Source organism: Euleptes europaea, chromosome 9, assembly GCF_029931775.1.
Source record: "Euleptes europaea isolate rEulEur1 chromosome 9, rEulEur1.hap1, whole genome shotgun sequence".
NCBI classification, from domain to species: Eukaryota; Metazoa; Chordata; class Lepidosauria; order Squamata; family Sphaerodactylidae; genus Euleptes; species Euleptes europaea.
In genome coordinates, this window is record NC_079320.1 from 4,296,343 (window position 1) to 4,312,565 (window position 16,223).

The window sequence follows — 16,223 nt, forward strand, 5'->3', positions numbered from 1 at the left end:
GCTTGAAAATCCCACCCCTTGCAGATGTTAATTTGTTCAAATATCTAATTTCATCCTGTCTTAAACTTAGGGTTTCACTAATAGTTATAATGGTAGCAGATTCTAATAGGTCACAGAATAGATCACTACTAACTTATCGGTGCAGGAGCCCCATGGCGCAGAGTGGTAAGCTGCAGTACTGCAGTCCAAGCTCTGCTCACGACCTGAGTTCGATCCCGATGGGAGTCGGTTTCAGGTAGCCGGCTCAAGGTGGACTCAGCCTTCCATCCTTCCGAGGTTGTTAAAATGAGGACCCAGCTTGCTGGGGGTAAAGGGAAGATGACTGGGGAAGGCACTGGCAAACCACCCCGCAAACACAGTCTGCCTAGTAAATGTCGGAATGACCCAGTGCTTGCACTTATATGGATTTTGGACGTGATATATTTTGCTCACTGAGGGCAACTGAGCTAGTTTGCAATTGTTTATGTTAATGTTATATTGTTATTAGTGATCTATTCTGTGACCTATTTGAATCTGCTACCATTATAACTATTAGAGATTAGCCAGCGTGCTGTTGTGTTCTGTAGAGGCTCTCACATTACATCATAGGTTTTTCTTTCTGTTAGTATTAAACTTAGGGTTGCCCCCCTCTAGGTGGTGGCTGGAGATCTCCCAGGATTCTGACTGATCTCCAAGCTACAGAAATCAGTTCCCTTGGAGAAATGGCCGCTTTGGCAATTGGACTCTATGGCATCGAAGTCCCTCCCCTCCCAAACCCTGCCCTCCTCAGGCTCTGCCCCAAAAACCTCCAGCTGGTGGCAAAGAGGGACCAGGCAACCCTAACCCTAACCCTACCCTACCTGGAAGTTGGCGAGCCTCAATGAGGCTCTTTGCTACCCACCTCCCATTGGCTCATTCCTTTCCAAACTGTCCCCTGACTGGAAATGAGAAGAAATTGCCTATATTATCAAATGAATGGAAATTTGGTTTTTGAAAAAAGGAGAATACTCACCAAAGCAAATTATGTCATTAATTTTGAAGCTCAATCAAACAGATTTATGAAGGGGGCTGAAATAATGACCTCAATTTGATGCCTCAGTAGACCTCATTGGGATTAGGAGAGAAATATTTTCTGATAATTTGAGGGAGGGGCTGGGCCGGGAGGGGGAATCACCTCTGATGTGTCACAGGTGTCCAAGTAGGAGACGGGATGGCATGCAGGGAGGATGGAAACCCAATTCACACAACCATTTTGCATGCAAGAGAAGTCCGTTGGTCTTGTGAATGCCCCGGCACACATTTGGTTTATAGCTTATCACAGTGCTCTGGTTTAATCCATTTGGGGAAGGTTTTTCTGAGTATGAAGACATACAATGTGGGTTTCTACAAGGCTACAGATTAGCAGCAGAACAGATGGATTCAAGTCCAGTAGCACCTTAGAGACCAACGAGATTTCAAGATTCAACGTTTTTGCGCAAATACCAGAGTGTCCCCATAGTGCCGGCGGAGTGATAATGTCACTTCTGGAATACGCTGGAAGTGACATCAACGCCGGTAAATTTCCCCCATCCCTCGCTGGTTGCCAGAGGGTACATGGCAACCCTAATTATTACCCGCTGAGGTCCCTCCCCTCCCCAAACCCTGCCCTCCCTTGGCTCCACCCCTAAATCTCCAGGAATTTCCCAACCCAGAGTTGGCAGCCCTACCCGCAGCCGCATCATGTGTGAATGGTCCCAGTTGGCCTCTCTGCATAGGCTGAGCAACCCTTCATCTTAGGGTTGCCAGGTCCCTCTTCGCCACCTGCGGGAGGTTTTTGGGGCAGGGGCGGGGTTTGGGGAGGGACTTCAGTGCCATAGAGTCCAATTGCCAAAGCGGCCATTTTCTCCAGGTGAACTGATCTCTATCGGATGGAGATCAGTTGTAATAGCAGGCGATCTCCAGCTGTTACCTGGAGGTTTGGCAATCAAAAAAACGAGTGCCCAAATTGTAGCTACTGGGAAATTTCAAGCACTTATGGCAGAAAACAAACACTTTAGTGCAATTAAGCAAACTGTATATTATGCACAAGCACAAACAGTAACTCAATGTAATTCATTTTTTGTTAGTTATGACAACAGGAGATATTGTGATAAGTACATGTATTTTTGTGCTTTGGTATATGTTACTGTCTGTGCTCGTGCATAATATACAGTTTGCTTAATTGCACTATGGTGTTTGTTTTCTGCCATAAGTGCCTGAAATTTTCCAGTAGTTACCTGGAGGTTGGCAACCCTAGTTGGCAACCCTACTTCAGCATGGCGTGCGGGAAGTCTGTTTGATTTACTCCGAAATAATAACAGGAAACCTCCAGGCAGGGAGAAGCGGGCTGAATTACCCGAAAAGAAAATAATGAAATAGATTATTAAGGAAAGGTAGCCCACTTGAACTTTACAGACCTTTGCGCTTTCCACCTGCCTGGGTTCCCTCTTGTCCAAGTAGCAGTTAACATCTGATTAAACACTAAACTTCTCAGGGGGAAATGGCCGGATGCAGTAACACGGAAAGGCGAGCAGGGCCCTGGAAGGCTCCATTAAACCCAATTGATTATGTGATAGAAAATGTCATTTCCCTTTAAGGGTCAGTCGATCAGAGGACCTAAAACATGCCGACGCACAAGACACGTGTTCCCCGCAAAACTCTATAATCAGTTTCTCTTCTCTTGGATTTTCTCTCTCAAATTATGTCTCTGTTTCCCAGCCCACCCTAATTGGAAAGAGGGGGGAAAAAATTCAAATCTTGTCGCCAGCCCCGGTAACCTTTTTGGAATATTAGCCGTCTGAACAACCGTTGAGTGCACGCTATTAATAATTGCGCCCGTTCACAATCAAAGTGGAAGGCGGTAATTAGATAGTAAGATTCTCCAGCGCCTCTGTGCTTTGTTTCTCCAACAGAAACTCGCTCTGATTGAACGACAAGCCAGTGAATGGATCAGATTAACCCGCATTATGCGTTTGTGGGATGAGGTTGTTCCCTGCGGGCGCGTCTACACCGCAGACTCATATTGGTCGGATGGGCATTTTCTGTCTCCCGGGAATCCTGGGAACTGCAATTCTATAAGACCAGCTCCGGAGATCTTGGACAGAGAGATCTCGGCACCTCCACCAAACTACAGTTCCCAGGGTTTTTTTCATTTTCCGGAGCCATGACAGTTAAACTGGTTCCTAAGACCCATTGGGCTGGGCCAGGACCAAAAGTAATTTTGCTTATTACGATAGCCAACCAGATACTTAGAAGTGGTCACGTCATTGTGATAAGCAACCTCAGGGACTGATCAGATAGATAAGTTTTCTCTATAACTATACATGTTTGTGAAGACCAAATCAGATTTCCTTGGACCGAAGCTCTGAAGGCAGAGATTGAACCCCTGCTTGGGACCTTTTTGGCTTGTTTGATGTTCCTTAAGAGCAATGGACAAGAGACTGAATTCTAACAGATAACTCATTTTTGATATGCATTAGAATAACGTTAGGCTCCTTGATTGTACTTGCCTGTTTGTCTACACTCGGTGTAGGCTCAATAATTGTAGTATTTTTTTGCATACTGTCTTGCTTAATAAAAAGAATCTTTTTCTTTTTCAATAAAAGATAGAAAGATTCAAACAGGCGTCGATACATTTGCTGGTTACCTGAATAAGAGAAACAAAGGACCTGTGGTCCTAGAGCTTGCATTGTATTATCAAAAGCTAGAAGGGGTGATAGCCGTTTTCTGGCATGGTAAAACAAAGGTTTATATGAGGCTGTGAATTACATCCAAAAGCAAGGCTTTGGAGAATTTTCAGTTCATAATCTCTCAAAGTGTTGCGATCGGAAAAGCCGAACGCTACACCACATCTAGTCCAGCATCTTGCTTCACACAGCCAGAGACTCCAGAAGGCCAACAAGAGGCCTCCCCATATGGTCCCCCCTCATTCAGAAGATTTCTGCCACTGGATGTTGATGGTATCGCTTTACTCTGCTCGGGTTAGACCTCACCTAGGGTACTGTGTTCAGTTTGGGGCACCACAATTTAAGAAGGACGTAGACAAGCTGGAACAAGCACAGGGGAGGGCAACAAAGATGGTTGGGGGGGGGGGGTCTGGAGACCAAGTTGTATGAGGAAAGGTTGAAGGAGCTGGGTATGTTTAGCTTGGAGAGGAGAAGACTGAGAGGGGATATGATAACCATGTTCAAGTAATTGAGGGGCTGTCATATTGAGGATGGTGCCGAGTTGTTGCCCAAGAAGGTCGGACCAGAACCAACAGGTTGGAAGAGTTTCCGTCTAGACATTAGGAAGAATTTTCTAACAATCAGAGCAGTTCCTTGTTGGGACAGGCTTCCTCAGGAGGTGGTGGGCTCTCCTTCTTTGGAGGTTTTGAAGCAGAGGTTAGATGGCCGTCCGTCAGCAATGCTAATTCTGTAAAATAAGGCAGCTCATGAGAGGGAGGGCAGGAAGGGTTGTGTCAGTGTTTGACTCTCGTGGCCCTTTCTTACATGCCCAGGGTAATGCTGATGGATCTCCACTTTGGGGTCAGGAAGCAATTTTCCTCCAGGCCAAATTGACCAAGGATCCTGGAGGGTTTTTGTTGCCATCTTCTGGGCATGGAGTAATGGTCACTGGGAGTGTTGGGAGGAGGAGGTAGTTGTGAATTTCCTGCACTGTGCAGGGGGTTGGCCTGGATGACCCTTATTGTTCCTTCTAACTCTATGATTCTATGGGGTGGGTTGTAGGGACCATATCACTCCAGTCTTGACCCATCTACATTGGATCCCAATTTGTTTTCGGGCACAACTCAAGGACGGATCTTGACCTGCAAAGACCCACACGGTTTGAGACTAACAGACCTGAAGGACCACCTACTCCCCTACGAAACCTGCCCAACCACTATGGTCATCTTTGGAAGGCCTGCTTCACGTGCCCCCCGCCTTGTGAGGTTAACTGGGTAGCAACCTGGGAGAGCCCCTTCTCTGTCATGGCATAAAACTTTGGAACTTTCTCCTCAGGGAGATTCGTCTGTTGCCATCTTCCACCAGCATGATGGAAGTGGTTAAGAGCAGTGGTTTGGAGGAGTGGACTCTGATCTGGAGAACCGGGTTTGATTCCCCACTCCTCCACATAAACGGGAGAGGCTAATCTGGTGAACTGGATTTGTTTCCCCGCTCCTACACATGAAGCCAGTTGGGTGACCCTGTGCTCTCTCAGCCCCAGCTACCCCACAGGGTGTCTGTTGTGGGGAGGGGAAGGGAAGGCAGTTGTAAGCCGGTTTGAGTCTCCCTTAAGTGGTAGAGAAAGTCGGCATCTAAAAACCAACTCTTCTTCTTCTTCAGCGTAGGGTTGCCAACCTGCAGGTACTAGCTCCAGGTACAAACGCCGCCCTCAGGCTCCACCCCCCAAAATCTCCAGGTATTTCCCAACCCAGAGCTGGCAACCCTATCCGTTACCCACCACTACTCTGAGCAGCAGTAAGATAAAAAAAAAATTAAGCCTGTCACCTGCCTTTGCGCTAGAACGTCTTTTCTGGGTGTGACCTGGAAGTGACAATGGGTAACTCTAGGAATTGCTGGAAACTTTGGGGTATTATCAATTTTCCAGCAATTCCTAGAACTACCCATTGTCACTTTCGGGTTGGGGTTGTACCCAGAAGTGACATAGGTGATGTCAGTGATAGCACACACACCCCACCTCAAGAATTTGTGAAGCCATTATGGTAACGCTGCTTTCAGCTTCTGGTGTGCAAAGTCGCTCAGCGGCACCGGGCTAAATGGGCCGTCGGCATGAGTCAGCTCGAAGCACTTTCTTTTCTATCCTTCCTTTCCAAACTTTTTCTTTCCAAACGCAGAAGGGTCAGGCACCGCCGGAGGGATGAACTGTGCGCTCGGCAGGCGGGAGCCAAAATGTTTAGGAGCCTGTTTGAATGAGACGCTGGGGGGGACCGCCACCGGGATTTCTTAATGAGGGACTTTCACACTGGAATGGGCACCAAAAGCCAGCTAGGACGCCACAAGCAAATGTGCTCAGCGTGTCGCCTGCTTAATGGTCTTGGCTCCCCTTTTAGGGACCTGCGCTTGCTTAGAGTCAGAGGCCCTGGCTCCTTGCAAGTTAATTGAAATTTTAGAAAAACCAACGCCATGGCGTAGCCTAGAAATCAAAGGTCTGCGGATACCTGGAATTCACAACCTGGCCCCCCAAAATGGTCAGAAGATTAAAACATTTGCCTAGCCGAAAGAAGAAGAGGAGGAGGAGGAGGAGGAGGAGGAGAAGAAGAGTTGGGTTTTTTATATAAATTTTTATTATTTTTTATAATTAAACAAAAAATAAAAATAAAAATACAAAAAACAAAAAACAAACAACAAAAAGAAAATATTATCATAATACAAGAAAAAGAAAACATAAAAATACAAAATCACAAAAAGAGCACTTTTACAACCATTAAATTTACATTGAATAATATAATTTGTAAAATATATAGTGCCCTAATATCCACCACCCACCTTAACTGTGTACCCACCACCCTTGGACTTCCGCAGAAGTGTTTTGACAGTGTTTAAAAATATTACAAAACATTGATCTATAATTCATTAACTATACTTGTAAAATTCATTTTCGCCAATTTATCCCAATATGCAGCAGCCTTTAACCATATTTTTTTTTAAAACTCTTCCATATCTTTACCATGTAAAGAATCTGTAAGTTTGGCCATCCGCATATACATCCATAAGAGTTGGTTTTTATATGCTGACTTTCTCTACCCCTTAAGGAAGAATCAAACCTTCCCTTCCTCTTGCCACAACAGACACCCTGTGAGTAGGGTTGCCAAGTCCCTCTTCTCAACCGGCGAGAGATTTTGGGGGCGGAGCCTGAAGAGGGTGGGGTTTGGGGAGGGGAGGGACTTCAATGCCATAGAGTCCAATGGCCGAAGCGGCCATTTTCCTCCAGGTGATCTGATCTCTATGGGCTGGAGATCAGTTGAATTAGCAGGAGATCGCCTGCTACTACCTGGCAGTTGGCAACCCTACCTGTGAGGTAGGTGGGGCTGAGACAGCTCAAAGAGAGCTGTGACTAGCCCAAGGTCACCCAGTTGGCTTCATGTGGACGAGAGGGGAAACAAATCCAGTTCACCATATTGAAGTCCCTCCCCTCTCGAAACCCTGCCCTCCTCAGGCTCCGCCCCAAAAACCTCCAGGTATTTCCCAACCCAGAGATGGCAACCCTAGTCATCAGTCTCATTCATAGGGTTGCCAGGTCCCTCTTTGCCACCGGCGGGAGGTTTTGGGGGTGGAGCCTGAAGAGGGTGGAGTTTGGGGAGGGGAGGGACTTCGATGCCATAAAGTCCAATGGCCAAAGTGGCCATTTTCTCCAGGGGAACTGATCTCTGTCGGCTGGAGATAATTTGTAATAGCAGGAGATCTCCAGTTAGTACCTGGAGGTTGCAACCCCATCTCCCATCTAAGTACTAACCAGGGCCAACCCTGCTTAGCTTCTTAGATTGGACTAGCTGAGGCTAGCCTATGCCAGCCAGGTCAGGGCATAATAATTGTGTGTTGTCAAGTTGCAGCCGTAAGGTTTTCGAGGCAAGGGACAACTAGATGTGGTTTGCCATTGCTTGCCTCTTCATAGCAACCCTGGACTTTCTTGGTGGTCTCCCATCCAAGCAATAACCAGGGCCGACCCTGCTTAGCTTCCAAGATCGGATGAGATTGTGCCAGCCAGGTCAGGGCTCCAAAACCATGCCATGGTTTTAATCCAAAGCCTTCAAACTGATGACACCTGGCAGAAAAGGTACTGCCATTCAGCAAGAATATTAAACTCAGGTTGCTTTCCACCACCACCACCCCTCCTAACACAAAGCATGAACTGGGTTTAATTTAATTTCAGTGCTACTGGGCTAATTTAATGTCTGCTCCAAAGAGCTCAAGGAAGATTGTACATTATTTACAAATTGGCATGTACAAGCGCTCTCAAAACGAACTCTTTTAAATGGGAGGGGATGTCAACTCTGTGAAAATAACACCAAACCTTCATAGGAAGAGGACTGCTAACCGATGGTTGTCTGACAGGCAGAAATTCAACAGGTAGAAGGACTTCCTAGGAGGAGATGTATTGATGGGGAGACATTACCTGTTGGGTTTCTGTCTGCCGTCATATAGCGTTCTAGGCATGGGTTTCCATAGGAAAGATCCAGTTTCCTCAGATGCCCGTGTCACGGTAGGGCTTTCAAAGAAAGTTCCATCAATCCAAACGCCACCAATTTCATTTTTTCACAACGGAAAAGATACCAACACAGGCAGGTCATGTGAAAAACTCCAGTTCAAGTCAATTCCAACAGAAGTATAAAGTGTGATCGTTCGGCGGGGTGTGTGTGTGTTAAAGATTAGCCGTCCTCTGCATTCGAACAACGATCTTGGCCCGAGGATGCCGTTACCTGATTTCTTTTATCAGTAAATTTCAGACCGCCGAGTCTCTCTCTGCTTTCCTTCGCCCTAAGAACATGGCCCCCTGAGCGCTAAGGGAAAAGATCAGATGCAGTATTTTAGCTAGGGTTGCCAGGTTTTTGGGGTGGAGCCTGAGGAGGACGGGGTTTGGGGAGGGGAGGGACTACAATGCCATAGAGTCCAATTGCCCAAGTGGCCATTTTCTCCAGGGGAACTGATCTCTATCGACTGGAGATCAGTTGTAATAGCTGGAGATCTCCAGCTAGTACCTGGAGGTTGGCAAGCCTAATTTTAGCAAAGCCGGTTCTTGCCTAGGGGAGGGGGGGATTCAGCTCATGCACCTCCCCAGGCCATGCGAATGCCTGGGCAGAAACAACTTCAGGACGAGAAACTCAAGTGGCTTCAGACTTGTGCTCAGTTTTCAAGCGTTCCTTTGTTTAGTGAGCCCTTTCCGTACGGTCCTATCTGCCAAGGAAGGGTTACCAACCCCGAGTTGGGAAATTGCTAGAGATTTGGGGAGGGCAAAGTTTCGGCAGGGGAGGAACTTCCAAAGAGATGTGATGCCATACAGTCCCCCTTTCATAGGAGACTTTTTCTCCAGGGGTACTGATCTGTGTAGTCTGGAGATCAGTTGCAATTCCAGGAGATCTCCAGGCCGCACCTGGAGGTTGGCATCCCTTAGAGTTGCAACCTCCTGGTAGGGCCTGGTATTCTCCTGGAATTACAAGTCATCTCTACACGACAGAGCTCAGTTCCTCTGGAGAAAATGGCAGCTTTGGAGGGCATTATACCTTGCTGAGGTCCCTCCCATTCCTAAACCCCACCCTCCACAGGCATCACCCCCCAGGCATTTCCTAACCTGCAGTTGGTACTCCTAAAGCTATCCCAGAGGAGTCCACCCCCCCAAAAAAAGGAGAGTGCAAACTCTGCACTAGAGACAAACAGATTTAATTCAGCCAGATTTGACACCAGTTATTTATGAAACATGAAATAGCGGGATGTGTTCTGGCGGGACAACGGGACATGGTCCCATCACACCAGCTAAGTGGATCGCCTCCTTTTTCCAGTGTGGGAATAATACAAACTTAATATTTATATACTTTTCAAAGCATTCCCAATACATGCTGAAAATCCAGACAACTTCCCTGTGAGGTTGGCCAGGAGTTATGCCTTTAGAGCAGATGGGGAGTGAGGCTGACAGAGAGAGAGAGTGTGGTTTGGCTGAAGTTAGGGTTGCCAACTCTGAGTTGGGCTATTCCTGGAGATTTGAAGGTGGAGCCTTGGGGAGGGCAGGGCTTGGGTAAAGGAGGGACTTCAATAGGGCATAACGCCATAGAGTTAGGGTTGCTAGAGGTCTCCTGCTATTGTAATTGATCTCCAGCTGATAGAGATCAGTTCACCTGGAGAAAATGGCCGCCTTTGGCAATTGGCTCAATCAGCTGGAGATCAGTTTTAATAGCAGGAGATCTCTAGCTAGCACCTGGAGGTTGGCAACCCTAATTGGGAAGATGGGAACCCTATCTGGAGATCAGTTATAACTCCAGAAGATCTCCTGCCCACACCTGGAGGCTGGCAACTCTAGCAAGAAATTTGGAGGCACGAGAGGGGATTTGAACTGGACGCTTCTTCCCAGATCCCAGCTCAGCCTCTTAGCCACAGAGCCAGCTGGGGAGAAACAGAAAGCAAAGAATAGGGTCAGTGAAATATTTAGTGTATTGCAGCAAACAGACATTTCATTTCTCTTCCCCTTCCACTTGTCTCGCCTTTTTGCTCTTTATTGTTATTATTACTATTATTTTTAAATTATGAGCTTCGTGGCAGAGGATTAGAACCCAGAGCTCTGTGGTCCTAGTCCAACCATTAATCACACTTGTTTCGCTCCCACCCCTACTTTACAAGAAAATAATATTCCTTAGCATTTATATGGCACATTCCAAACACATCATTTGAACAAACCAAACAACCACCTTCGGGGGGGAAAGCTGGTATTATCCTCATTTTATAGGCTGAAGAGCTGGGAGAACAGCGACTTCCCTAAGGCCAGTGAACGCGTTCCAGGAAAAAATGAGATATTTCAGCCTGGGCTTTCCTAGCTCCACCTTTCCCACAGCACTGTGTTTGTTCAAAGCCTGGAAAAAGGGGGATCGAACCCTCTCTCAATCTCATCAGGTCTCAGAAGCCAAGCAGGGCTTCTGGTTAATTCTTGGATGGAAGACCACCATGGAAGTCCAGGGTCGCTATGCAGAGGCAGGCAATGGCGAACCACTTCAGGTGTACCCTGAAAACCCTAAGGCCTAAGCTATGTGTCTGTGCATCAAAAGCAGTTGAGATAATAGATCCCCTTCTGTTATTTTGTGATCTATGGGCTACATACACCCAGGGCCACCTGGATTGCACCCATTTTATCAAGATATCATCTTCCTGTTGACTCTTGGGTGGTCCCATTTCTGTTGGGTGATGCTGACCCAGAAATAACCAAAGGCGTCGTGAAATATCTGCTAATAACGATTTCCTTAAAGGCACAACAAGGTTAACCTATTGTTAACTAGTGATATTATTATTGTTGTAGTTACTGTTTTGCTTGTAAAGTAACTCAATTTTTGGTTATTGTGATTTTAATTTTAAAGTGTTTCAGGTATTTTAAGAATTTAAAGTTACTTTTGTTGTACATTTTAATAATCTATAATGTTAAAATTGTTTTATCCTACGCACGTTGTGCTCAAGACCTTTGGTCAGATGAGCCTGAAAAAAAAGGAAAGGAAAACCCTAAGGGGTCACCACAAAACTGTGAATTTACAGTACTTTACACACACCCAACCCTAACACTTTTTGGAGCCCATAATATGATTGTTAAATAAATCATAATTAAAAGCATTGTTGCAAGTGTGGGTAAAGTGTCGTTAAGTCAAAGCTGACTTATGTTGACCCCAGCAAGGGGCTTTCAAAGCAAGTGAGAAGCAGCAGCGGTTTGTCATTGCCCTCCTCTGCGGAGGCTTCCTCAGTGGTCTCCCTTCCAAGTACTGACCATGCTTAGTTTCCGAGATCTGACTAAATCGGGCTACACCAAACCCCCTTCCTACCTGCTCACAGGCATAGATAGCATTAAAAGGGGATTAGACAGATTCATGAAGGAGAGGTCTATCAGGGGCTACTAGTCATGGTGACTAAAGGGAACCTCCACCTTCAGAGGCAGTCAGCCTCCGTGCCGTGTGGTTGGACCTCCGCTCCGGAGGAACTGGTTGGCCACTGTGTGAGACAGGATGCTGGACTCGACGGACCTCTGGTCTGATCCCTCAGGGCTCTTCTTGTGTGCTTAAGGTACCTTCAGAACCCATTTTGGGCAGGTTCTCACCAGCATCTCCCATTCTCTCATTCTTTCCCAGAAAGCATGGTGGACATGGTCAGCTCAGCCCGGGACTGCTTGCAGGCTGGGGAATCCTGCACCAACGACCCCAGCTGCAGCTCCAAATTCCGGACCCTCCGGCAATGTATCGCCGGCAACGGTGCCAACAAGCTGGGGCCGGACGCCAAGAGCCAGTGCCGGAACACCGTGACGGCTCTCCTTTCCAGCCAGCTCTATGGCTGCAAGTGCAAGAGAGGGATGAAGAAGGAGAAGCAGTGTCTCAGCGTCTACTGGAGCGTCCACCATACCTTGTTGGAAGGTCAGTCAAAGGGGTTCCTCACTTGGGAATGAGGATGGGGAAATGTAGGTCTTGGCGAGGAATATACCTGGGCCTTAATGCAACCATTAACATAGGATTTCCAGGTCCCTCTTCGCCACTGGTGGGAGGTTTTGGGGGCCTGAGGAGGGAATGGTTTGGGGAGGGGAGGGACTTCGATGCCATAGAGTCCAATTGTCAAAGCGGCCATTTTCTCCAGGGGAACTGATTTCTATCGGCTGGAGATCAGTTGTAATAGTGGGAGAACTCCAGCTTTTACCTTGAAGATGGCAACCCTAGGATGGAGCCTGGGGAGAACTGGGACCTCAGTTAGGGTTGCCAGCTCCAGGATGGGAAATACCTGGAGATTTTTGGGGCAGAGCCTGAGGAGGGCAGGGTTTGGGGAGGGGCTTCCATTCCATAGAGTCCAATTGCCAAAGCAGCCATTTTCTCCAGGGGAACTGATCTCTGTCGGCTGGAGATCAGTTGTAATAGCAGGAGATCTCCAGCTAGTATCTGGAGGCTGGCAACCCTACATCAACCAATTGTAAAGTGGCCAACTCTGTGTTGTGAAATTCCTGGAGATTTGGGGGGTGGAGCTTTGGAAGGGGGTTTGGGGAGGGGGGAGACCTCAGCAGGGTATAATGTCATAGAGGCCACGCTCCAAAGCTGTCATTTTCTCCAGGGGAACTTATCTCTGTTGACTGAAGATCAGCTACAATTCCAGGAAGATCTCCAGCTCCCACCTGGAGGCTGGCAACTGTAACCAGTCATAGGAATCAAATTGCATTGTTTAAATTGTTAAATGTGGGCGGCAGTTTCCCTTTGGGCAACACAGTGAGATCAATGCTGCTGCTGCTGATCAATAACAGGATTATTAATCAATTCACGCTGTCTGAGTGGAGTACATGCTCTTATCTCTCTTATACATCACCCACGCAAAATGGAACTGGATATCCATTACTATGGAGAGAAATGCTTGAATGCCCCTTGAGGCAAAAAGGACGCCAGCATTTGTTTTAGATTAATACATTCAATAAATAACAGATGGGCCATCTGTACCAAAATCATGAAGGGGTGGCCCCCTATGGAAAAAAAGGGTCAGAAGACTCATCCTAACCACCAGTGAAACCCATACCTCCTGCATCCCCATGCATAGAATCATAGAATTGGAAGGGACCACCAGGGTCATCTAGTCCAACCCCCTGCAGAATGCAGGAAATTCCAAACTATCTTCCACACACACACACACACACACAAACATACCCAGTGACCCCTACTCCATGCCCAGAAGATTGCCAAGGTGCCCTCCCTCTCATGATCTGCCTACGGTCATAGAATCAGCATTGCTGATGGCCATCTAACCTCTTCTTTAAAACATCCAGGGAAGGAGAGCTTACCAACTCCCGAGGAAGCCTGTTCCACTGAGGAACCGCTCTAACTGTTAGAAAATTCTTTCTGATGTCTAGACGGAAACTCTTTTGATTTAATTTCAACCCGTTGGTTCTGGTCCGACCTTCTGGAGCAACAGAAAACAACTCGGCACCATCCTCTATATGACAGCCCTTCAAGTACTTGAAGAGGGTTATCATATCCCCTCTCAGTCTTCTCCTCTCCAAGCTAAATATACCCAGCTCCTTCAACCTTTCCTCCTAGGACTTGATCTCCAGACCCCTCACCATCTTTGTTGCCCTCCTCTGGACACGTTCCAGCTTGTCTACATCCTTCTTAAATTATGGTGCCCAAAACTGAACACAGTACTCTAGGTGAGGTCTAACCAGAGCAGAGTAAAGTGATGCAATCACTTTGCGTTATCTGGACCCTATACTTCCGTTGACACAGATCTGGGTTGGGGAATTCCTGGAGTTTTCGGAGTGGAGCCTGGGGAGAATAGGGTTTGGGGAGGGGAAGGATCTCAGCAGGGTATAATGCCATACAGTCCACCCTCCAAAGCAGCCATTTTCTCCAGGGGAACTCATCTATGGAGATCAGTAGTCATTCTTGAAGAGTCCCAGACTCCACCTGGAGGTTGGCAACCCTCAAATGGGTCTGACAAAGCCTTTGTGTGCCCTGGATCCAATCAAATCCCAATTCCTCTAAAGCTTTCCTGGCAAGAACATTTAGTGGACAGGCCACTCTGAGAACCGTGGAAGGAGTGAAGTAACGTGGACCCTTATGTGGTCCAGCCTCCATCAATGAACCTCACTTTCCTCATTTTGTAGGACCGATCCCCTCCCAGCCTTCAGTGGCCACATGCAAACCAGATTTTAGAATCGAGGGCCTGCTCAAAAGAGACCTCCCAAAGCCCATCTCTGCATGCTTTTCTGGTCCACTCTCAGGCGTTTGATCCCAACAAAGCATGCTTCGCCGAGAAATCTCCTCCAGGGCTGGTGTTGTAGAGCTGGTTGAGCAAAGATTTCGGCTTGGCAGGGAGGGAAACTGTTTGTTGGCTTTCCTATTTGTTATGGCATGAGTGCGCGACAGTGACTTGCTTCTTGATGAACAAGAGCTCAGGGGGAGGGACCGTGGCTCAGCGGTAGAACATCTGCTCGGCATGCAGAAGGTCCCAGGTACGATCTCCGGCATCTCCAGTTAAAAGCCTCATAGGTAATGTGAAAGACCTCTAGTGAAGAGTGGCTACCAGTCTGAAGTGACTATACTGACCTGGTTGGACCATTGGTCTGATTCAGCATAAGGCAGCTTCATGAGTTCATGTCTTCATGAGAGGCCTGGAGGAAAGTGATGGAGAAGGAGACTAAAATAGGCAGAGGAGAGGTGCCCGGGCTAGGTCAAGAACGACTCAGTGATCCCACTCCTCCACCCACCCACCCCCTGACCTCTAGGCCTTTCAATTCCCTGACCTTCTACCTTGAAATCCAATCTGGACACAATTGTGGTTTCATTACAACTGAAAATCTACTTCCCCTGAGAAGCAGTGTCTTGGCAAAAGTGTACACACGTGTCTTAAACAGGCTCTTTCCATTCCGGCGTCAGCCATCCCAGCGGAGGCGCAACTGCGATGTGGTACATACACATAGAAATATTGACTCATAAGAGTTGGAAGGGGCCATAGAGGCCATCTAGTCCAACTCCCTGCTTAATGCAGGAGCAGTCTAGAGCATCCCTGACAAGTGCTTGTCCAGCCTCTGCTTAAAGACTGCCAGGGAGGGGGAGCTCAACACCTCCCTAGGCAGCCGATTCCACTGTCAAACAACTCTTACTGCAAAAAAATTTTTCCTAATATCCAGCCGGTACCTTTCCGCCCACAATTTACACCTATTATTGCGAGTCCTATCCTCTGCTGCCAACAAGAAAAGCTCCCTGCCCTCCTCTCAGAAACAACCCTTCAAATACTTAAGCAGTGGACTCTGATCTGGAGAACCGGGTTTGATTCCCCTCTCCTCCACATGAGCGGCAGAGGCTAATCTGGTGAACTGGATTTGTTTCCCCACTCTACACACGAAGCCAGCTGGGTGACCTTGGGCAAGTTACAGCTCTGTTAGAACTCTCTCAGCCCCACCTACCTCACAGGGTGTCTGTTGTAGGGAGGGGAAGGGAAGGCGATTGAAAGCCGGTTTGATTCTTCCTTAAGTGGTAGAGAAAGTCGGCATATAAAAACCAACTCTTCTTATTTTTATTCTTCTTAAAGAGAGCAGTCCTGTCCCCCTCGACCTCCTCTTCTCCAGACTAAATATTCCCAGCTCCCTCAGCCTCTTCTTGTAGGGCTTGGTCTCCAGGCCCCGATCCTCCTCGTGATCGCAGGCATGTTCCGGATCAGAAACCATAACCGGCAGTTCACGTAATATTGCGGCAACGCGGAGCCTGACCGCGGGGGAGCGTTTTCCCGACAGCCTACCGCCACACCGCATCTGTAGCATCTATATTGGTCCCTTCTTGACCAACAGCTTGTCCCTGCTGAATTTCTCCGCCTTTGAAGTGTCAGATAACACATTAAACAAGCATAGGCTATAATTAAGAGTGCGTTATTCAACAAGGCGCATTATGCCGCTGTTGACAGATCTGGCATTCAAAACAGAAAGAACAGAGAGCTGAGCCCTGCATAGATTTTCTTCTCCATACACAGGGGAAGAGGGAGACTGCACGTTGCTGAGAGCTGCCCCGTTCCCACATCTAAAAG

General features: G+C 47.5%; 1 protein-coding gene across 1 annotated transcript in view; it reads left to right on the forward strand.

Annotated features, from left to right (window-relative positions):
* Nucleotides 1-16,223, forward strand: part of GFRA4 (GDNF family receptor alpha 4) — a 102,046-nt gene that overhangs the window by 52,596 nt on the left and 33,227 nt on the right. The window contains exon 2 of the mRNA XM_056855575.1: nucleotides 11,810-12,088. Coding sequence (XP_056711553.1) covers nucleotides 11,810-12,088 — 279 coding nt within the window. The remainder of the gene's footprint in view (nucleotides 1-11,809; nucleotides 12,089-16,223) is intronic.